The sequence below is a fragment of the Chenopodium album genome, chromosome 11 (genome assembly GCF_948465745.1).
Source record: "Chenopodium album chromosome 11, dcCheAlbu1.1, whole genome shotgun sequence".
Taxonomy (NCBI): Eukaryota; Viridiplantae; Streptophyta; class Magnoliopsida; order Caryophyllales; family Amaranthaceae; genus Chenopodium; species Chenopodium album.
The window spans coordinates 57,968,158-57,992,568 of record NC_137844.1 but is presented as its reverse complement, the minus strand read 5'-3'; the positions used below and the strand labels follow the sequence as shown (position 1 = coordinate 57,992,568).

The 24,411-nt window shown below is 36.3% G+C and overlaps 2 protein-coding genes across 2 annotated transcripts; one reads left to right on the top strand and one right to left on the bottom strand.

Moving 5' to 3' along the window:
- Positions 1-200: 200 nt before the first annotated feature.
- On the bottom strand, positions 201-5,820 carry LOC145569401 (sm-like protein LSM7). The gene is made up of 6 exons (XM_081628749.1): positions 5,667-5,820; positions 4,245-4,316; positions 3,891-3,972; positions 2,513-2,584; positions 934-986; positions 201-531 (listed from the first exon to the last, which is right to left on the bottom strand). The coding sequence occupies exons 2-6, from the start codon at positions 4,245-4,247 to the stop codon at positions 442-444; spliced, it is 300 nt and encodes a 99-aa protein (XP_081484875.1). The 5' UTR covers positions 4,248-4,316; positions 5,667-5,820; the 3' UTR covers positions 201-441.
- Positions 5,821-12,327: 6,507 nt separating this feature from the next.
- LOC145566979 (uncharacterized) lies at positions 12,328-13,110 on the top strand. The gene has a single exon (XM_081626224.1). The coding sequence runs from the start codon at positions 12,328-12,330 to the stop codon at positions 13,108-13,110; it is 783 nt and encodes a 260-aa protein (XP_081482350.1).
- Positions 13,111-24,411: the final 11,301 nt, after the last annotated feature.

The window sequence follows — 24,411 nt, the reverse complement described above, 5'->3', positions numbered from 1 at the left end:
TATGTATACATATTGTCATATTGAACCTGGTTGTGCGTCAGTGTGTGCGCTTGTGCCCTGATTATATTTGTAATAAGTTATTACCTTAAAATCATGCATCTTCATAATACGAAGGAATTGAAATTCATGAATAAAGCCTATCTACGAAATGTAGAAGATAAGAGTAAATGATAAGAGAGTAACCGGCACCAGTCAGAATCTACCATGAAGTAGGTGATAATAATCATGACCTGTATTCATTGTCAAACAATTCAGAGTAGCATACTAGCAATATACTTCATTTGCCAAGAAAAAGATGGATTGTAACTTGTGACTTCTCGTACAAATATTTTTAATTTTTTAGGATGCATCTTTTAAGCTAACAAGCATTACATTTAGAAATATGTCCAAGACTACATAACACCTAACCATGTTAATAGGTTCCATATTGCCTAACATGACTTATGCACCATCCGGCTGAACAAAAGGGTTTGCAATCTCATCAGTGCCATCAGTAGGAGAAACCAGCATTACGGCTGTTCCTCTACAAACCTGCAACAAAAATGCACTTCAAATCAACACATAATTCAACTACATTATGAAGTTTTATCTTAGAAAGATCAAAGCTAATAATTGTCAAGGCTGGGCCTATATATGTAGTGAATGTAGATATATAATAGACAATATTCTAAAATAAGTAAATACTATGCATAAAAGTAATTTTGTCTTCTCTAAGGATACCATTTCTTAAGTTTTACACCAATTGAGATGGACAATCACTAAATATTCATTTTTAAAATCCTCCAAAGTCCAAAGCCATCTGAGGCCTATGGTTCCTCGTGCACTATCGTGTGGAATCCTAAGCCACAATAACTGCCAGTTTTGTATCTACACCTAAAGAAGAAAATCCCAGCATGTAATACAAAGTTTAGAGATTTGGAAAAAGAAACATACAATCAAGCCAAGGCGTCTAGTCTGGTCAGTAGTCTTCAATGGGTCATCGGCATCTGCAGTCACATTGCACCAAAGTTATACATGAACATCCTGATATAGTTCAGGGACCAAATCATTATAAATAAGCCATCCAACATGTCACCAGATATTAATACAGCATCCTTTCATATTTATTGATGTTCACAAGCAGCAAAAATCACAAGGATGTACATGCCCCAGATTGACAGCGTGTCAAATGCAACCAAGACACACTATCATGTAGCTCAAAAACCAATGATGAGTTGATGACAAAAGAATACAGTAAAAACTTAAGTGGCAGATGGAGCAAAAGGGAGTGATAGAAACCAGATCTTATAGCATAATCCCTGTTACCAAATTCTCAGGGGAGGGGAGGGGAGGGAGAGGAGACTGCAGAATATGAAAGAAGGCTGTTGATGTCAGAGTTGCTGCTATAATTACAGTGACATATCACATTAATCATTCTTTTAAACTTAAAAACATTATAATATTTTATGCAAAGTATTTGTTATCATTGTATTTACTGATGATTTCCGATTCGAAAATAAATAGGTTGGAGTTAATGTTGTGATGATTAACGAGGATAATGACACAAGATCAACTAATACTAAGCTAAACTTTTTTGGGTTGATGGGTCACCAAACTAACTCAATTACTCACAAATTGTGATAAACAAAGAAATAGGGATCATGGTCAAGCAGCTTCTTTGGGCAATAATCGAGTTCGGGGATTTAAGGAGATAGACTCAGACAGATGTTATGTAAATGCTTGCCAATACAAATCCTTGTAAATTTTGCCACAATTTAACACTAATCCCTAACAGTCTCATGAGTTTAATTTACATATATAGAAAATGGCCTGTTATACTGCTTTGGAGCTCCAAAAACTCGCCCACAACTATTTTTGAGGTATTCCTATAAGAAGCATGTGAATGAATGATAGCATTTCGGGGGGACTATGACTGATATGTCTCGAGTATTGGTATAGTTTCAGTCAGCATTCTAATACCCAAAAACACTTCACTCTTATTTACTCTTAAGATTCTTTATTGACTCCCAGGAAATTATCGCAATTTGAGATGAGCCTTCGAAATGGACACTATTACCCCCATAGGATATGATGACCTATTGTTCATATAGCCAATAAGAACCTCAAGAATCCTTGTAAGCCACTTCAGACACACTAAGAGTTCTCTACAATCTTTTTCTAGGTATCATACCAATGGCAAAGCCAAGATTATAAGGTTGGGATGGGACTAAAAATCTAAGTACTCACTAGTGCAATTACTACATTGTTAAGTACAAGAAAATGCATATAGTAAGGAAAATATGGCGAGTTTGGGCATCATAAGCCAAAGATAGCAGTTACCAATTATCAATAATACGGCTCTTTCATTTATGATCTAGCTTTTTGATGAATAGAACAAATGGTTTTTTCGCTCCATGAATTCTAGATCAACTCTCCAAAAAAAACCAACAAAAAAATGTGATAATTTCTACGGCAAGTCCACAAGAGAGGGATTTGCAAGTATATTTTTAAAAAACAGCAATGAAGTTCATACCTCTCAGATATTCAACAGCTTCATCCAGCACAAGGTTCAGCAACTGGTCATATCCCTTAAGTGTCCCAGTCACTGTAAGATAAAAGCAAATAATTAAACAGGTCACTGCCATTTTATCTAAGTGAATGACCCAGTAAACAATTTACAAATTTTCCTTCTGTTCCTTTAGTATCGTCAATACTGGGGAATAGTGGAAATCAAGCAACTATACAATTTAATCTTTTCCGTGACAATTAGCTTTGGCATGGTCTATTCTACTAGTTAATATATGTAGTAATGATAACTACATTTGACAATACATCTAAAATTTAACAATACAGTTAGAACAAAAAAATATATGTATTTGACAATGCAAATAGGATAGAGGCAGTTATAAGAAAAGTTAAAGAACATTAGCTAGACAGCTAGACATTGATCAATCTTTACAAAGCAACAAACAATGACTTGTGCTCGATGAGATATCCCTCTCTAGTCAGGCTCCATAATCAACTAACATCTATGATCAAAATTATTGGCTAACTTATTTCAGGTTACAAAGCAACGCAAATTTCTGACAAAATTATGGCAATATAGCAGATAATATCTCCTCAAACCAGTCAATGTGTCTCAGCTGCCATGCATGTATGCAGCATATAATATTCCTAAAACATAACAGATCATTATACCTAGAACTTAACATAATCAAGCCAATGTGACAAAATTAGAGATTATTTAATGCCACTCGTTAGATTTACACAGAATTATGCCATGAAAATGACATCAGCAGTAGAAGCACAATAAATGAAGTAAACAGAGAGCCATACAATTTATCTAGCACACAGATGTAAAGCTGTATAAAGAGCCAACAGAGAAATTGTCAACCCTAGATCTTATCAAAATAAATAATATATGCACGTAGAATGCACAACCAGTTTTCATCTTTATCATCTTTGCAGTAAGACTCAAGTTACTGGCCAGTGACCAGTTTGCGACCATTCTACTTCAGTTTATGCCACATATTTTAATGAAACTCTGTCCCCAAGTTTTTGCCCCATCGGAAATAAATGGGTCAAACTTTTAAAACTTTAACCATAAATCACCATTAATCAACAAGAGATAATATAGTCATGCAGTGTCTTGTTAGATTTGTCTTACTTATATTTTATTAATATCAATTTTTTTATAATTTTTGCACGTATAGAAATAAATTTATACACGTTTTAAAATGCGTCTCGGAGACCGTAAAAAGTCAAAAGGGGCAAAAAAAAAAAATAGGGACAGAGGGAGTAGTTATATCGTCACAAAAGGTTATATATATTTATCATCTATCAAATTGCACCACTTAATAAGAAAAAGTAACTTGCATAGTTGCATTAGAGAGAAGAGGCAGGAATAATACCTTGTCTTCCACCAGTAAGCTTGACTTGTACCCCCTTGTCGACAAACTTGGCAAGATCTAAAACTGTTTCCTTTCTACTAGACTGAAAGATGCATTTTTTGTTATAGAGATAAATAAGCAGTTAGGCACTGAAAGCAAGTAAACAACAGGCCCAAGCAAATAGAGCAGGCTAGCCACTTGATAAAATGTTCCATCAAATGAGAGATACAAATCATAAAATGTCTGATGATATTCATTTAGTCATAAACTTTACTCCCTTTGAGCCCCAGATCATACGGCAATAGGAAGCAACTGAGCTTAAATTGTAAATGATAAAATTAAAATGATATTAGGACCTGGCAATGAGAACATTACCATGATGGTTATCGTTGGTTATACAGTGTCCTTGCTGTGAGAAGGCAGCTGTGTGATTATTGAAGGTCAGACCTGAACATGTAAGAATTTGAGTTAGTGAATGCACTCTTTATCTTTCACCCAATTCAGACATTTCAAACCGACAAAACTTGATAGAAAAACCAAAAAAAGGAGAGAAGACAAAATAGGAATTTTTCATCACAAGCTATCACTGATCAAGTGACCTCACTCTTTTTTATGTCTCAGATAAACAAAAGCGGGTTGCAGGAAAATTGTAACTTTTCAGGGTGTATAAAGAGAATCTGCTCCATCAGAATTGACAATAAATTAATAAATTAGCATGTTTTGAAATGCAAAATTATTTGGGTACTAATGTATGTAGGTACTTAAACATAATCCCATAGCATGGATCCTCGGCCTCTCACTTTAAATTCACAGTTACCCTCCCTTCAAATACTTTCTGCACTATTCTGCCAAGCGACTATGGCAGCTCAGTGTGTTTGGATGATGGCAGCAGTGAGTGCACAGCCCTCTCCTCTGGTGTGAAGTTAACCCTAGCCCCTAATCTCAATAATTTTTTATGGACTAATTCCAATCCCAGCTACTTAATTCACCGCCCATCGCTAATATGCTATAAACCAGCTATAACAATTTGATGCTATATTCTTCCTTTTATAGTGCCATTCAATACCATCATCGGTTTTCTTTCTTTCTAGTCTCAAATCCCAGGTGAAAAACTCATTTCTTTGAACAATAAATCACAAACCCCGGATAACCCAAGAGGTCACAAGCCCACGGCTCCAAAGTAGCAGTTATATAAACATGCCAGTTCGACCGATGCCTTTACACACATCAACTACATGAAAGCAATACTATGCTATGATTTTTCATTCACTAATCTCCAAATCCTACAAAATGACTCTTTATTCTTTTGTAGACTGTTCGTCGTAGGATTAGGTATTCGACAAAGCATCATTTGTAATACAAACTAAAAACAAAAAAATGGTTTTGCCGATTACTTTCAATTTCAACAGAAATATAGCAGGGCAGGAGGGCCGGGCACCCCGAGCCCATGTTCATAGTTCTCTCCTAGCAATATAAAGATTATAAACAATATCCTGCAACACATTAGCAACCTAATCTGACTTCATTATCAACATAGGCTTGAAAAATCGCGTACAATTCTTCAAGCTTTAGAATATCAACGTATATTGAACGTAGAAAAATTCTAGCAACAAAATCGCTCGTTATAATGTTTCAAAGCTTCAGTAAGAGTAATCAACAATTTAATAGTCCACCGTTGAAGAACCCTAAATTGAGTATACTAAATTACTGACAAATTCAAATTAACGATAGTGTAAAGCTGAACCCTAGATTATGAAATTGGTATTCGATAATTAAGGCAAGAAATTATCATCTTACCTGAGAAGTTGCTACAATGGAGGAGAGAAAGCTCGGAAGCCAATTCAATGGAAATCCAGAGTACACTTCAATGGAGGAGAGAGAAGGTGGGAAGCAGCGCAGAAGTGAAAAAGCTGAAGAGGGAAGAAACCAAAAACTGGAAACATAGGAGGCATAGATTAGTGACACGGTCAGATCAAAATGAGATCGACGCTCAGCATTCACTCTCAATCAAGTTTTGTTTTTTACTTGTTTTACCCAAAAAAAAAAAAAATGCTCAATGGTAACCAATTTATGTTATTAATCATCTATTTGTTTTATTAATTCAATGGTGACATAGTGGTAACATTAATGAGATTAATCTACAATTATAAGCCTAACTAAAGTTACGAAGTAACTAAAAACAAGTAAATAAGTATACTCGTGAAAGTCCCTCGCTTAGGGTTTAGTAGTCCCTGCTAGGGTTCCGTAGTACGTTCGATTTCGATTTTATGTGATTTTCCTTGATTTCTTCTGTGATCTGATCAAATATGGCGAATGAATTGATGAAAGAATGGGAAAAATTGAAGCTTACGGAGGATGAGGTTGCAGTGGTAGGAGGAGATTCCCTAGATAACAATATTGAGGACTCAAACATCCAACTAAAATTGACTTTGGTTGGAAAACTATGTACAATTAAGCCCTACAATTCTGAAGCAATGAAACGAACACTGCAAAGTGTTTGGAGATTGAAAGATGGTGTCGCAATTAGGGTTGTGGAAACCAACTTATTTGTTTTCCAATTCTTTTGCAAAAATGATAAAGATCGTGTTATTGAAGGTTGCCCTTGGTTTTTCGACGATAAAATTTTATTGCTGAAGGAACTCCAAGGAGATGAGCAGCCCTCGGAGGTTGTCTTTACTCATGCGCCTGTGTGGATTCGCCTGCTTAATGTACCTTTCAATAGGCGCAATGCTTCTATTCTGTATGACATAGGAGAATCGCTTGGGGGCTTTGTTGAATTAGATGATGAAGATCCGTTAGGATGGAGCGAGTTCGTCCGAATGAAGGTCAATGTTGATCAGGAAACCTCTTCGTAGGGGTTTCAAACTAGCTATGAATGCGACTTTGTCGAAATGGGTTGACATAAAATACGAGAGGCTAGCTAATTTTTGTTTCTTTTGTGGTATGCTTGACCACACTGATCGTGATTGTCACTCCAAGGAGTTATCAAGATCTGCAGATGACGAGTTAGTTTTTCAGTATGGTCCATGGTTGCGTGCTACCCCAAGAAAACGCACCAAATATAATTTGAATGAAAGGGAAAAGGAGAGGAGGTAGAGAGACAACCTGAGGGTCTCCCCTGATGCCAAGACGAAAGGCTTTAACGACCTTGGTGTGATCAAAATAGGCCCCCCGGGTGCAGCGAGAAAATTACTCTTTGACTCCCCGAAGATTTCTGAAGATTGTATTGATCACACTCCTGCTTACTCTATGAGAAAGACTCGATTAGTGGCTGAAAAATCAGAGGGGAGTTCAGTGTTGGTGTTACGGCCTAGGTGTATTGAAGATACAAACAGGGAGGTCGTGGTCCAGGAGAGTGATGACTCTCAAGAACAAACAACAGAAGCTGCCTCTGTCCCTGCTCCAAATAAGAATGTTTTTGCTGACAACATTCCTTCTCTGCTCGAAGGGAACAGTGGTGAGACCAACGTTGTGACTCTTCATGCCTCAGGCCATATTGCTGATTTGAATGTTGATCACTCCCACCACGATGCTTCACTGGCCAGAGAATTAATTTCAGCTCCTTCCTTGAATCAGACCGATGCTATGCAGGGGATTGAATTCCAGAAGACTAAAGGAACAGGGCGGAAGAGGAAGGATAGAGCTGCTATTCTTAGAGAAAAAGAAGGGGTTGCTACAGAACCAAAGTTGATGACGGCAGAGAATCGAAAAAGGAGTGCGACAGTTGAACAACAAAGCAATGCTCTTATAAAGAAGGTGAAGCAAACAGAGCCTACCATGACCGGAGACGGTAAAAATCAAGTAGAGGGTGTTGGTCATTACCAACCCCTCGAAAAGCAATGAGTACCCTTTGCTGGAACGTTCGAGGGCTTGGCAATCCTCGAATCATTGGCGCACTTCGAAATTGGTGTGCTTCCTTAGCCCCTAATCTTGTTTTCCTTTCTGAGACTATGATTAGTAATGTTGCTTCGGAAAATGTTAAACAAAGATTAGGTTTTGATTATGCTTTTGGTGTGAGTAGTGTGGGTCGCTCGGGTGGCTTATGCTTGTACTGGAATAGTAGCTTTGTTAATTTTTCTCTTATTTCTTACTCTAAACATCATATTTGTGGTAAAGTAATGCAAGGTGACTTTGTTTGGTATTTTGTGGTATTTATGGATGGGCGGCCTCGGCCGAAAAATTCAAGACTTGGCCCCTCATTAAATCCCTTTGTGACAATATTAATGACCTGATTTTATTATTTGAAGCCAGTTTTCGGACACTTCTGGTCAGTTTTTGAGGTATTGATGTTTCACAAAAGATTGTTCCTATCAAAAAATCCTTGAGGTTCGGCTCAAGAATCACCCAATTCGGAGTTATATTGAAGGAGTTATGACCTCTGCAAGTTCTACCTATTCTTTCCAACGAAAATTCAATTCTCTTTAATCCTATTCTTTTATTTTCTTCATGGTTAGTTTTATAAAATACAAATACCTATTTCAAAGCTATAATTTTATATTAAAGTATTATTTTAAAAGAGTTTTATAGTCCATGCACATTAGGTTTGAGTTTATGTAGTGATAACCTTATGGTTATGTTATTTGCAAGGTGTATTCGTGATTGAACTTTGAAAGTGCGAAGTGTTGATTGATATTCGGAATCAAGGTTCTTGAGGTTCTTTTTGTGTGGTTTTTCTGGCAAGATCAAAGTACGTTTAGGTGGCTAGATACCTTTGAAAGCGATTGGTTTGAATAACATGTTTTACATGATTTGATTGGTGATTGAATTAAATTGATTTGAATTATGATTTTGAAATAAATTATGTTTGAAGGTATTGATTTTAATAAAAGTATTTTGAATGATTGATTTTTAAATCATGTTTTGAATGGTTTGAATTACTTATCATGTTTAAATAAAGGAATTAATTTTAAAAGGTTTGTTGAATTAAATAAAAGGTTTTTCAAGGATGAGTTATTGATTTTGAAAAGTTATTAATATGAGATTTTATTCTCAAGTATCTATTTAAAAGGTTTTGATTTTCAAAGTATGTGGAATTATTAAAAAGGAGTTTGAATTATATTGGAATTTACTGGATATTAAAAGGATTTATTGAACCATTAAATTATTATTATTAATGCTTTATAAGCATGTCGGTAATCCCACTATGCGGATTTGGTTTATTGATAAGGCCTTGGACTTTGTATGATCGGGTCTTTCCTCAAGAATAGCCTTGTAATATAAGGAGACTAGCTTGGGGGGTGTGCACACTTGGGTGAGGAATTGGATTAAAAGAAATTGGTTCTTAACAAAGGAATTGGTTTTATTAACTATTATTTTGAACATTGAATCATTGGAATCGGTTTTGGAATAATGAGTTTGGAATTTGTTGGATTAATTATTGAAATTAATTTTAAAGCATGTTTGCAAATAAAGCGAGTTTACATTATCTTGCACTTATCATACTTAGCATATTTTGCTAATCCGTATTTCCTATTGTTTTGGTTTGCCCTGTTTACCGTAATGGTAAGCAGTGTTGACTATTTTCAGGTGGAGTCATGAATGAGCATATGGGAGTCCAGGGATTTGTTTCATCTAGTTTAGGAATGTTGGTCTCGTCTTTATTTAAGTACTCATGACAATGTTACTATTTTTATAAGTATTAATAAAAATTTGAGTTTCCGCTGCAAGTTTTGTTATTGAATTAAGTATTTTGAGTAGCCTTGCGTAATCACGCGGCGGTAATACGCCTAAGTCTATCTCTACGGTATAATTGTATGTATTATACTAGTATTTCCCTAGAGGGAGATTTGGGGGTGTTACACTTACGTGGAACACCTTGTTAGGTTCAAGTCTGACCACACCCCTATTTTGATCAGACAGAAGCGACCTAAGCGGAAGAGAAAAAGAGGGAAAAAATCTTTCAAATTTGAGACAGCATCGCTCCCAGACACTGAATGCGAGAAGGTTGTTCGACAAACATGGAAAGATACTGAAGGATGTTTGATGCTTGATCGGCTGGGCAGATTGCTTGGGTCTTTGAGAAGCCAGAGTGGGAAACGATTTGTGAATTTCATTAAACAAATCTATGACTTAGAGCAAGAGCTAAAGACGGTTTGGGAGGGTGCAATGTCTGCTTCTAATATCCGGCGTGGGGCGGAAATTGAGATAAAGCTCGATAAGGTGCATGATAAACAGGAGGCCTACTGGTATTTGAGATCAAGATCGGCAGAGATAAAGGACGGGGACAAAAACACAAAGTATTTTCATCATAAGGCTTCCCAGCGGAAAAGGAAGAATGCAATTTTGGGGTTGCAGAGTGAGAGCGGGGAATGATGCACAGATGATGAGGATATTGAGGGTATAGTTCAAGACTACTACTCTAAGTTGTTTACCTCGAGGCCACACTCTGAGACTTCCTGTGATGAGATTCTGGAAGCTATTTCTCCCTCTATCTCAAATGATGATGATGCTCACTTGCTCCGGCCTTTCACGAAGAAGGAGATATACTCTGCAATTTGTGAAATGCACCCCTGTAAAGCTCCCGAGCCCGATGGTCTTCATGCAATTTTCTATCAAAAATTCTGGCATATCATTGGGGACGATATTACTACCATAATGTGCAACATTCTTCATGGTCGAGTTTCTCCGGCGGAATTTAATTGCACTAATATTGTACTGATTCCTAAGGTAAAAGATCCCCGTAATATGACTGAGTTTAGGCCGATTGCTCTGTGTAATGTGTTGTATAAAATTGCTTCGAAAGCTATTGTGATGCGTCTGAAGTCTGTTCTCCCTGATATTATTTCTGAAAATCAAAGTGCTTTTGTTCCAGGGAGGTTGATTACTGACAATGCCCTTATAGCTCTGGAATTGTTTCATACTACGAAAAAAAGGAGTAAGGGTAGGAAAGGGACGATAGCTTTGAAACTGGATATGAGCAAGGCCTATGACCAGGTGGAATGGTCTTTCTTGGAGAATTTGATGTTAAAGATGGGGTTTGCAGAATTCTGGGTGAAGACAGTCATGAGTTGTGTCTCGACGGTCTCCTATTCTTTTGTCATTAATGGTGCTATATGTGGGGAGGTGAAACCATCGAGAGGGTTGAGACAAGGGGATCCGCTGAGCCCGTATTTATTTATCATTATTGCGGACGCTTTCTCTCGCCTCATTTCCAAGGCTGTATTGCATGGTGACATTCATGGTGCTCGGGCCAGCCGGAATGGTACGGTAATTTCCCATTTATTCTTTGCTGACGATAGTTTGCTTTTTGCTAGAGCCAACCGAAGAGAATGCTCAAAGATAGTTGATATTCTCAACAAATATGAAGCAGTTTCCGGACAAAAAATTAATTATGAAAAATCGAAGGTCTCTTTTAGCAAAGGCGTATGTGAGTCAGCGAGGAACGATCTTTTGGAGTTGTTAGGAATGAGATTTGTGGACGAACATAGAAGTACTTGGGCATTCCTACCATTATTGGGAGGTCCAAGAAGACGTTGTTTTGTGCTCATAAAGACAGAATTTGGAAGAAACTGCAAGGGTGGAAGGAAAAACTTCTTTCTCAAGCCGGAAAAGAGACCCTTATAAAATCTGTTTTCCAAGTGATTCCATCCTACATTATGGGGGTTTATAGAATTCCGACTACTGTTATCGAAGAAATAAGATCCTTGACTGCAAATTCTGTTGGGGTCACTCTAGCCACCGCCGGAAAGTTCACTGGGTGAATTGGGACTCTCTTTGCAATCCGAAAATGTTGGGGGGACTTGGCTTCCGAGACATGGCAATCTTCAATGAAGCAATTCTTGGGAAGTAGGCTTGGAGACTCATCTCTTGCCCCGAGTCTTTGTTGAGCAGAGTTTTGGGAAAGAAATACTTCCCTAATGGCAATTTTCTAAACTCCTCCTTGGGGCTCTCTTGTAGCTACTCTTGGAAGGGTATATGGGGGGCTAAAGCTTTGGTTAAATAGGGCCTTATTTGGCGTGTTGGGAATGGATGCCGCATTGATATTTGGGAGGATCCTTGGGTTGCTGACGAGAATGGGTTAAAAATTCTATCACTGAGGTCTGATTTGGTGAATAATGTGAGCGATCTCATTGATCTGGAGACTATGGACTGGAATCATGATCTTTTGGAGAGCATTTTTAATGAGCGGGATATCAAGTGTATTATATCGATCCCTCTAAGTCAGTGAAACCCGGAGGATTGCAGTACATGGGCTTTTTCCAACAATGGTTTATACTCTGTAAAGACCGCTTATATGCTGGGCAAATCTTGCAATCTTGACTTCTTTCATCATGCGTGGGTGAACTTATGGAAGCTTGAGACTACCCCCAAGGTGAGGCATTTACTGTGGAGGGCTTACACTAACTCACTACCTGTTCGCTCTTTGCTGAAGTATAGACACATGACAGACGAGGATAAATGCCCCTAGTGTCTGACAGAATGCGAGACCCTGAACCATGCTTTTTTCGAATGTGATGCTATGCGGGATTTGTGGGTGGAAGCTAATTGTGAGAAGCTGATAAATGTGGATAACTACTCTGACTTCAAAGATCTTTTTAAGGCTTGGAGCAAGGAAAGTGTGCAAACCCAGCAGAAAGGTGCAGCACTCCTTTGGTTGATTTGGGAGAGACGTAACAACAAGGTTTTTAATAATAAGGAGACATCTCACAATGCTGTCATGCTTAGAATGTCCGACCTGGTTGCTGATTATAACAATTACAATGCCAAAATGTATGGTTGCACAGCCCCTAAACCTCATGCAAGCTCGAAAATCTGGAAACCACCCTCGCCAAACTGCATCAAATTAAACTGTGATGAAACTCTGAATGTTGAAGGCTGGGTGGGGCTCAGTGCTGTAGCCCGTAACCACCTGGGTGAGGTTTTATTCGCTGGAGTTCGAAGATATAAAGCCTACTGGTCCCCTGAGCTGGCTGAATGCAAAGCAACATTGTTTTCTGTTCGTTTAGCAAGACAATATGAGCTCAAAAATGTCATCCTTGAATCTGATAGTAGCACCATTGTTTCCAGACTGTCGAAGGCCTCCACTTATCTCTCAGATTTAGATACTTTGCTTGATGATGTTTTACATTCTTGTACTTCCTTTGATTTTATTTCTTGGTCTCATGTTAAGCGGGAGGGAAATTTTGTTGCACACCACCTAGCTCATCTCATTTCATATGGTGTTGAACAAATCTGGTCAAATTGTTGTCCTAGTGAAGTTGCTCCTTATGTACTAATGGACAATTTGTCCACAAATGAATGAAATTGACTCCCCTGCTTTCTCTCAAAAAAAAAAAAGTAACTAAAAACAAAATTACTAATATATCCTTGAAATCAGATTTTCCTTTATCTTTTTTAACAATTAAACTATTTTAAAAAAAAAACTCACCCACCACACTTTCCCCTAGCCACCCGTCAACCAACCCCCAGTCACCACCTACGCCCAGACCCTCCAGCGCCAGCCAGCCTCGATCCCCCTTCCCTTAGAGTCGTCATGCCTAGACCCTTCGGTGCCAGCGCCGCACAAACCACCAACCACCCTCCCTACCCCCATGAAACTTTAAACCCTTAAAAACGATCCCCAACCCACAAAAAACCCCAACCATCCCCAATCGGAACCCCCAAATGCCAATGTCGGAATCCCAAATTTAAAAACAATGTTCTCCGACGATTTAACACTGATATTTGCTGTCTTAGTTGAGATACGCCGACGAAAATCAAATCGATTCGTTGAATCGGAAATCCATTGTGTTGTTTCAATGTATACTACAAGAAGGGGGGGTTGAATTGTAGTATGACAGATTTGTCAACCTTTTTACGGAAATTAAAACAAGTAAGCTAAAGGAACTGAAAGCGCAAGAGAGATTTTAGGTGGAAAACTCCTTGGCCCTAAATAAGGAGAAAAACCACGACAACTTGGGATTTTAAGAAAAGAATCTTCACTAGAATAGAGCAAAAGGACCTATTACAAACTAAAGACTCTAACCTTGAGTTCCTTAACGAACCCAAAGCCCCGAGGAACAAGTCACTCAACTTGTTACCCTTATCTTCTCTTTCTCTCTTCTCTTTCTTTTCTTTTTCTCACTTCTCTTTCTCCTAAACAAAAGTTCACTCAAACTTTCCAATTTCCCAAAATACAACTCGAAGGAATAAACTCTAGTATAAGGACATTAGAACACTCTATTTCACTAATGTGGAATTGGACTCTTGACTCGATTTAAAGAAAACAAAATCTGAGATCTATTTGAGCAAGGGTAAGTTTTTCCAATGAAATCATCTGACTATTTATAGACCAACATTCATTTTGGAAAACCCTCTTCTTTTGTGCAGCTTGTCCATGATGTCACTACTCCAAGCCACTAACAAGAACATGTCCTCAAATCAAGGACATGAACTCCTTAATGTGCAAGACCATGATATGGGAAAGATCATGGGGAGTAGGCCGCAAGTTTTGGAAAACAAAACAGATTTTTTTTGTTTAACTGATTTTTGAAAATAAAATAAAATAAAATCCTTTTCGTAAAATAAAGAGATAAGATTTTAAACTCAACTGTTTTCCTAAAACTAAGCATGCACAATTTAATCTTTTTGGACCAATTCCACACAGCTATTTCGAGTGTAATATTATCCTTATACTTACACAAATCCTAAAATATAAAAATATCTTAGTTTTCATGATTTTCTAATGAAGCTTCCACTCCGAGGCTTCTGTTCCTTGGAAGGAACTTCTCTTCTCTGGTGAAGCTTCCACTCGGAAGTTTCAGTTCCCTAAAGGGAAACTTCTCTTCTCAAATCTTCATTTTTGAAGCACCAGTTCCTGTGAGGAAACTCTTCTCTTTTTGGATTGCTTTGTTCCTGACTGTCTTGTTCCTCATGGTATCTTCGCAAGACACTCAATTTTCCTAGTCATTGCAACTGATCACACACTCAAACAATCAAGCTCTTATTAGTTTATAAATAAGTTAGGTTGTGTCATCATCAAAATCACAAAGTCCAACACATTAGCCTAGTTCGATCTTCGTCGAAATCTAAGGATGTTGTGAATTTTTTCAAGGAAGGTTCTAGAACTGATACATCGGTGCCAATGCAGGTGGGACCTAGATTGGTGAGACAACGGAGTTAGGATTTGGGTGGGCGCGGTCGGCGCCGGCAGGGAGTCGGGGCTGGGTGGGCAAGGGGTAGGGGAAGAAGTGGGTGGTGCGTTTTTTTCCTATAGGGGTATTTTAGGCATTTCTCTTTTCCCTCCCTTTTAATACATTAACCATGGTTAATATTTCCTTGAAATGCTTAACTAATATTACCATTGAATTAATTTTACAAATTGTAGATTACCAAAGGTAATTTGATATTTTAGTGTTTACCATTGAGAAAAAATAAAAAATTGATGAGTACCATTGAGAATTTCCAAAAAAAAAAAAAATTTTATACATAGCCTTAAGATACATACTTGATGTGCCATGCATTCCTAAACTTATATTTGTATTTTTTTTTTAAGAGGAATTCCTAAACTTATACTTGTATCAAATAAGGAAAGTTATTTGTGGTATGAAGGGCTATATATAAATATAATATTATCCAAAAAAAGAATAGTATTACGGAGTACATAATAAATTTCCGTAATTTTGTAATCAAGTGACGGGTAGTCTTGGCAATCAAAGCGTTTAATTCGGATTTAAGATAGGTCATTTCAGGTTTACTTTGTTTTCGAGTCGGAAAATTCGAATTTTGGGTATGTTTGGGGCAATGGATGATCGTGCCGAGTTAGGCTAGGTTAGGTTAGGTTTTGAGTTGAAACTTTTAGCTCAAGTTTAGATTAGGTTGAAACTTTAAGGTGTTGTTTGGTTGCACAAAAGAAACGGGGGAAATAGAAAATCATGGGAATTTATTGTAGACACCTGATTGTGTCTCCCTAAAAACCAAACCCAGTGATGAATATCTTTCACATCATTGATTATCGAACAAGGTGAAATGTGAAAGAGACTTGTGAATGCTTCTGTTTTAACAAAAATATTTCTTTCTGTTTTTGAAAATATTCCTTTTTGTACCCTATTTATGAAAAACGTCCATTCCTGTTTATTTTGGTCCATGATAAGGGTCCAATAATGGTGTAGTTTGATGGGGCTTTAAAAGAGCTTTCCAACGATATATTATAAGCCCAATTCCGATGAATAATGAGGAAATTATGGCAAAAATACTAAACTAGGCTTAAACGAGATTTTACCTACGACCCAATGATCATGTGGAGGGTCCAAAGGTTTAATCCCATTCCTAAAATAATTAGGATTAATTAGAAGCTTCTATAAGTTTCTAAAATATCTTAATCATCCTTTTTGAAAAGATGGGATTAAAGAGTTTGAAATTGGATAAAACTTTCCTTTTTTAAATCCTAATTCTATTCGAAATGAAAGATGTTCAAAGATGATCAGATATTATTTTTTTGCCTCATAATTTTTATCCAACTCTTATATGGTTGGATAGATCTTGAAATTATCTTTCCAATGATATATTATAATATTAATTCCGAGCTATAACGGAAAAGATATGAAAGAAATACGAAACTCTATCCAAAACTGACACCCTTCAACTATTTCGGCCATATCTTTTTATCTAAAAAAGATTTTAATCTGATTTCAATTGGGTTGGAAAGTAGATTTCGAGAAATTTCCAACGACATATAATATGACTTATTTTGACTTTTGGATCAAAAGTTATGATAAAAACAAAATCCGCAAAAAAACTGTCTCGTCGCGCCGCGCTGGACCTTTTCGCTCTACGACAGAACCAATTTTATTCCGATTCGAATTCTAACTCTTTTCTATCGTTTTCGGACTATTTTCTCTATAAATAAGGTCGATATTCTCCGTTTTTAATATCATCGACAATCATCTTTCTCTTCTCTCTCAAGCTAATAGCTTTTCTTTCTCCCTCTTTCTAAGTCTTCCCTTTTCAAATAAAAATACCGCATTCACAAGTTCTAGACACACCTAGCCAAGCTCGAAGTTGTCTTTGTCCTAGACGTGAAAGGTTGATAATTTCTGAGAGTTTGGTCCCAAATCCCTATTTCAATTATTTAGATTAATTGTTTGATTTAATATTTTCCTTGAAGTTACTAACGTGTGTATTGTTTTGATAGAAAGAGATACGAGGCAGTTTTTATTGCTCTATTTCTTTAAAAAGCATGCTTAGATTATTTTAATTTCTAGTATCATGTTTAGATTGCTTCCTATTTCTTCTATCATGTTAGTATTATGTTAGGGCTAAAGACTTGATTTTTATTGTTTAGTGACATGCTAGGATTTGTTATTAATCTTGTTAGTATCATGCCTAGGACCTTGCTATTATTATGCTTTGATGAGATTGAGATTATTATGATTATGATAATTGTTGTTATTATTGTTGCTTGATATTATTATGTTATTGCTTGATCACGCCTTCTCTTGCAGGATTAAAGGGAATTTGTACTTGTAATCACGCTTAATAAGATAATTAATAATCTTGTTTAGGCTAATGAAATTTTAATTCAAGTGATCGCAAATGATAGTTTTGTTTGTGCATTAGTATTCAACCAACATAGATTAAACAGGTTTAGGATTAATATATTGATTGTATGTTAGTCAGAAAGCGCACATGGATATGAGAAGAATTAAGTAGAGGCCTATTTTTAAGGCAGGTTCAATCTTTTTTAGGTTGGATTTGTACCTTCATCCCCGAATATCCAGTCATAGTTCCAGACCATTATGGAGTTAGCGATCTCATGGATCGTGAAGGGGTGTAATCTTTACCCTGTGAACGGTTTACAAGTTCTTAAAACTTGTTGGCGACTCTTTTGCTCTAGCTTCCTTCCATTTGGACGCCACCATACTTAAGTGTATGATCACAATGGGGCTCAAGTGTGGGTGATAAGTGTTTTATTTGTCCACTTATCATGGTATTTTTAGCACAATTTTGTTGTCATTTTCCCCTCTTTATCCCCCTTTCCGACTCCTTTTTGTGTATGATTACAACTTTTGGCTTCCCCGTTCCTTTTTATGTGTGTGTTCGTGTTTGTAGATGCAAGGAGAAATTGGTCACATAGCATGAACATGAAGAACTATATTGGAAGCAAAGCACAAGAGGAGAGGGCGTGCAGCCTGTTAGGAGCGGGCGCTCCTGCCTGAACTGCCACATTCTGCCTCCCCTGCACTTTTAGGAGCGGGCGTGCACCTATATAGGAGCGGGCGCTCCTCCCTGTTTTCCTACAAACTGCCTCAAATTGCTGCAGGAGGAGAGGGCGCGCAAGATCCAGGAGAGGGCGCTCCAGCCTGAGGAGCGGGCGCTCCTCTATGTAGGAGCGGGCGCTCCTACATGCAGACCCGACTTTTTGGGCGGATTTTACAATGTTATTTCGGGGTGTATAAATACGACCCTTGGCTTCAGTTTTCTGCATCTTCTTCCTTGGAGAAGATCACCTTCTTCCCTTTAGTCTTCTTAGGCCCTTAACTCTCTAAACTCTTATTAATTAGCTTAGTTTCTCTCAAACTCTATCATTGAAGTAGATTAATTGAAGTTTGTATTCTTCCTTTCAACATTTTCTCAACCTTGAAGCTTCATTAGTAATCTCTTTCCTCTATCCCTTACTCTTTAATTTCAGTTTTTATTTACTTTGAATTGTTAATTTCTCTCTTAATCTTGCTTAATTGTTGTTGCATGTTCAATCTACTTTGTTCTTACTACTCTCTTCAATTTGTTAGATTAATTTTGAACTTAGATATTGTTGTTAGAATGTTCTTCACCATGTTTAGTGACTAGTTTCTTAACTAGGGGTTGGGTGAAGACCCAACCAAGCCATGGGTTAATTGATGTTTGTGTTTGCATGTTCATTTTGGGTTGATGATTGATTGTTAAAGAATTGGTTAATTGCATGTGTAATTGGATGGCCACTTATTGCTCATGTATTCACTTCTATGCTTGCATTGAAAGATGAGGTCTAGTTGTGAGCCATTTCTTGTATGATTATGCTAAATTCCTCTTGATTACGGTACCTCGTTTGGATGATGTAATAGTCTTAGTTGCGGTAATTAGGAGAGAAATCCCAATTATTTGTGCCTTAGTACTAAGCTATCTCGAACCGATCGAAAGACAAACCCGAGTTAGTAGTCTACTTCCCATCGTTAAAACTTGGTTGGCCTATCTTGTTAGTCGAGTTTAGTTTAGGAATGCTTAGTGTTGTAGTTTCGAGAGAAGTGACCCTTTTCTTGTATGATTAGACCGAATTTCTATCTTGATTACGGTACCTCGTTTGGATGATGTAGTAGTCTTAGTTGCGGTAATTAGGTGAGAAATCCCAATTATTTGTGCCTTAGTACTATCTCGAACCGATCGAAAGACAAACCCGAGTTAGTAGTCTACTTCCTATTGTTAAGACTTGGTTGGCCTATCTTGCTAGTTGAGTTTGGTTTAAGAATGCTTAGTGTGGTGACTTCAAAAGAAGACAATGTTGAGTGCCCTCTCTATCATCCAATTTGTGTACATGCTTGCCTATTGTTTTGATCCATTGGTTTGGTTGGTGTCTATTCCCATTTCCCCCCTAGTGTTTGTCTCCATATAGTAGTTATTTAATCAAACCTCCAATTTGTGACCGAACTAGATTGCAACCGTTTCATACTCTCGGTGTACTCATACCCATTCCCTGTGGATACGATCCTCTACTTGCCCTAGACTTGTCTTAGGTTAGTTTAGGTAGAAATAGTGTTTGGCTTGAGGGTGATTGTCCAACGACCGATTATTTCCCTCTACCAGTGGGATGCTTGAAATATTCCCTACAGTTATATAGTGGGGTTTTGTTTGGTTGACCACAAAACATAAAAATGTGGGAATTTCAAATTCATGGGAATTTTCAATTTCCACAAAACATGGGAATTAAATTACCAAGTGCCCCCTTGGTAAGTTGAAATTCCCATGATTTGCAAATTCCTCCATGAATAACAAACAACTTTCAACAATTCTTGGGATTTCTAATGTGGAAAGTTAATTCCCATAATTTGTCAATTCATATGGGAAATTATTTCCCTTGTCAACCAAACGACCCCTAAGCTTTTAGTCAAGTTTGAACCAACAAGTGTGAGTTGGGTCATTTAGGTTTAGATTGAGATCTGGTCAAATTCGAATCAGGTCATTTAGGTTAGAGTAACCTTTGTACTTTTTCAAGCTTAGACATGATTAATAAAAAAGAAATACTCATAATATACAAAATTTACACTGACATTTGAAAAAAAGAAAGAAAAAAAAAATTCCCTCTATTACATAATAATTGATATATCGATTTTGGGTGTTGGATCAAAAGTGAGTCAACCCTTTTTTGAGCCAATTCAATTTTTCGAGTCTAATTTGGATAGTGAGTCAAATGAATGGATCATATGAATAGAACGCACCTTAATATGCACAATTGCATGTTCCTTCTTACTCTAATTTAAGCAATTAAAGATTTAAGGTTGTTGTACTGTATTGTTTGCTTCTAAAGTTGGCTATATTATACCTTATATTGTTATAGTTCCAAGTTTTTTTTTTATAAAAGTCTTGTAACCAAATGTGGAGCCATATGTACGAAATAGTGGTATTAATTCTCTCTCTTTAACTTAAAACCACCTGCTTTTATTTTGTATGTGAATCAAGGTTAACCATAGACCTTCTTCAATTCCACTAAAAAATACTCCCTCCGTTCATAATGTTAGTGTTATATGGAATCAATCACATAAAATAAGAAAACAAATATATTTGGAATATAACATTAAAGTGCAACAGATTTCATAATTAGTTTACCTTATTTAACATTAAAGTACAACAGATTTCAAAATAGTATATGAGACTAACATTATAAAATGAAGAGAGTATCAAATTTTAGTGCGTCAAAATCATATTTGGATTGTTTGATAACTCAACATGGCAGTAAGTAAAAACGAGTAGATTGGTTGATGAATATAACGGGTTTTACCCACCCATCGCAGACGAATTACGGGTACAAGGAATGTTGTAAGTAAAGTGTAATCAATCATGTGAGAACATTTCCTTAATAAAGTACCAATGTCCAATAATAGAGATGGTACCAAGAATTTGAAAGATGAGCAATACTGTATTAATTTTGTAGGCCCACTAATTTCTGTCTACCAATACCACAGAATCACAACAGAATTGATTACGGAGTACTTCTTTTGGGCTTTCCAAAACTCCACCTTGATTGTGGACGAACCTGTTCATTTACTTTCTCAACAGTCAAGCGGAGATGCATTTAACATTTCTTGCAACAAAATGTCACTTGCAATTAAGAAAGTGATTAGAAAAGGTTATGAATGAGCTAATCTTAAAGACTAAACAGTAAAAGCTTAATATTTTATTTTTAGGAAAATATTATACATAGTCCTTAAGACTACATATAAGCACTAAATTTATACTTGAAAATTGTAAAAAGTTAAAAAATCATCAAAATTTAAACACTAATAACACTGATTTACGCGTGTTTTTGTCATGAATTCCTAATTTTATACAATTTCCAAGAGTATATTTAATGCTTATATATAGCCCTTAGGGCTACATATGACATTACCCTTATTTTTATTGGTGGTAAAATTATCTTAAATAATTCATTCATTTACTTAATCATAAACTCCGTATCTTTCTTGAATTGTTTAATCGCTTGTAGTAGTTGGTTTATTATATGACCGTGTGACATGACATATAAGCAGTAGAGTCAAGTTATGAACAAGGTTTGTAATTATGTAAGTTTTAGTAACTTTAGAACAAATTTACCACTTGTTTACTACCAATTCACTTGTAAAACTCTATTTTTCTAACCATAAAAACCAAAGGATTGAGCACAATCCTTAAGTTGACAATGCAACTTGTTTTTAATCAAAACTCTGTTTAACATAAGTATATTAGTGACAAGTATATTATTCTAATAGGAAGAGTCTAAATTAATGAATGAAGTACATACATAGTTGTTTTACAATACAAATTTAACCAATATCTAATGAATGTTGTATGACTTAATGTAATGATTACGATGGAAAAACATATCTTAAAAATAATATTTTGTATACATTTAAAAATGTATGATAAAATTACGGGTTAATTGGTGTTATCATTCTTATCAATCCTCAATATGAACTTCTTAATCCCTTTTATTTTTTAATTTTCTTATACGCAATCTAGAAATATTAATCTCTTTTATTTTTTAATTTTCTTATATGCAATCTAGAAATGAAATTTTTTTCCCCTGTTATCAATGACATTTTATCCATTTTGTAAAGTTTACAAAATAGAGACGGATAGGAAGAGTGGCTTGTTAAAATAGGTTGTCTCTTATGGCCAACAAAGAGACAAAAAGTTTAGTACCATCAATTGTTTTCATGAGTCGTTTTTATAATTAAGGTGGAAATGTGGGATAGTTGGTGCAAATAATTTCTTAAAAATATAATTTTATTGCCCGACATTTTTTGCTAAGACTTCAGGTGCAGTGGACTATCTAACTATCTAAGTGACAACTACCAGTCACCATCACGATTCTTACTCCGTCTAAATTCATCAATTTCCATTCTTATTATTAGCAATCATTTTCAATTTATCATCATTCATCACTAGACTTCCAGTTTAATTATTATGTTCATAATAAAATATTATAATAATTACCCCTTTATTATTTTTTAATTAGTCTAAATATCGTACGGAGTAATTATTTATTTATTTAATTAGTATTTATTTTTATAACAAAGGGAAGAGGGAGCATATTATTATGTCAAAAAGTCAAATTACACAAGGTCGGGTTCTATCAGGGCAAACATGCCTAAAAGAGTACCAAGCATGAATCAACAAAAATATGATCCACCCCATTCAAAGGCTCCCAAAAAAAAAAAAAAAAAAAACAAATTATAGGCAACTAGATAAGTATTTTCGATGATCATACTACAAGGCGTCTTCCTCCACACAAACTTAACAAATCTTACTATGTAAAGCGTTACTTCGTACTATATATCAATGTAATTAACTTTTAATTTAAATAAGATTTCATTAAAAAAAAAAAGATGATTAAAGGTATGTGATGTTATCAAATTAAAGTAACTAAATCGCTAAACGACGCCCACAAATTTATCACATCGCCCGCATTTAATGAATGAAATTACAATGTTACCCCTAGTGCCAAACCGCCAAACAACCGCCACTACTGCCCACCTCCGCCTAATAACCACCCTCACCACTGTCCACCACCACCCAACAACCACCCCCACCACAGTCCACCGCCGCCCAATAACCACCCCCCAAATGTCGCATCTCCACTGCGGATGACTAAATAATTTTTTTTTGCCGGAAAATGCTCCAACCGCCCTAAAAAAGCGATTTGACCATGGTCAAACCGCTCAGGCAATACGGTTTGACCGTGGTCAAAACGCCCAGGCTAGGCGGTTCAACCATGGTCAAACCGCCTAGGCAATACGGTTTGACCATGGTTGAACCGCCTAGCCTGGGCGTTTTGACCACGGTCGAACCGCCTAGCCTGGGCGGTTTGACCACGGTCAAACCGTTTTCCCTAGGCTGTTTGACCATGGTTGAACCGCCTAGACAGGACGGTTCGTCTACTTTTCCGGCGAAAAAAAATAAAGCGGTGGTGGTGGTGATTTAAAGTGGTGGATGTTGTTTTACGTCGGTGGCAGTGGCGGTGGTGGTGTTGGTTGGTGGTGGTGGTGATTTTAAGTGAGGAGAGAGAAAGAGGTTAAGTTAGAGATTGGGGGTAATAACGTAAATTCATTCATAATTTGCGGGCGATTTGAGTAATTTGCGGGCGTCGAATAACAACCCCCTAAATTTCATGGAACAAGTCATGCATGTAATTTTAATATAACAGTACCTAATTGTACATTCTAGACGGACAAACAATGATCTTGACAAGATGTCATAATAAATTCCATCAAATTTATTTATTTATTTATTTATTTTTAGCTTAGCAAGTTCCTTTCAATTCCTCCTTCCCCCCCAAACTTGAAAAAAAAAGTTCTATCAAAACGCTTTAAAAAAAAAGAAGTTGCTTTCAATTAAATAAATAAATATATAAAAGATTAAAAACATTTAATACTGGAACAATAAAATAATTCATCAATATAAAAATTAATTTCAGCTAGGTTAATGTATTGATCTTCAACTTTGCCCTTATCCAAGACTAGCTATTTGTTTAATTATTTATTTTTTATATTTGTGATGATAGTACAAATTTACAATCACTACCTTGTTACTTGTGTCAATTACTAGAATAATAAATTGCTAGAATAATAAGGTTTTAAAAAAAAAAAATAAAAAAAAAAAATTACTAGAATAATAATGTCCTCTAGATCCAAACATACGAAGTACTACTACATACCCATCACACCCTTGGGCCTTGGCTACTATCAGAAGAATACTTACTTATGACAAGCTTAAACAAACATTATTTTTCAAATAGACGATCACTAGTTGATTTAAGTACGAGGGTAAAATGAATTCCGGCTACATCATCGCCTTTAAATCTCTCACTACACCAAAAGTCCAAACCCGTTGTGGA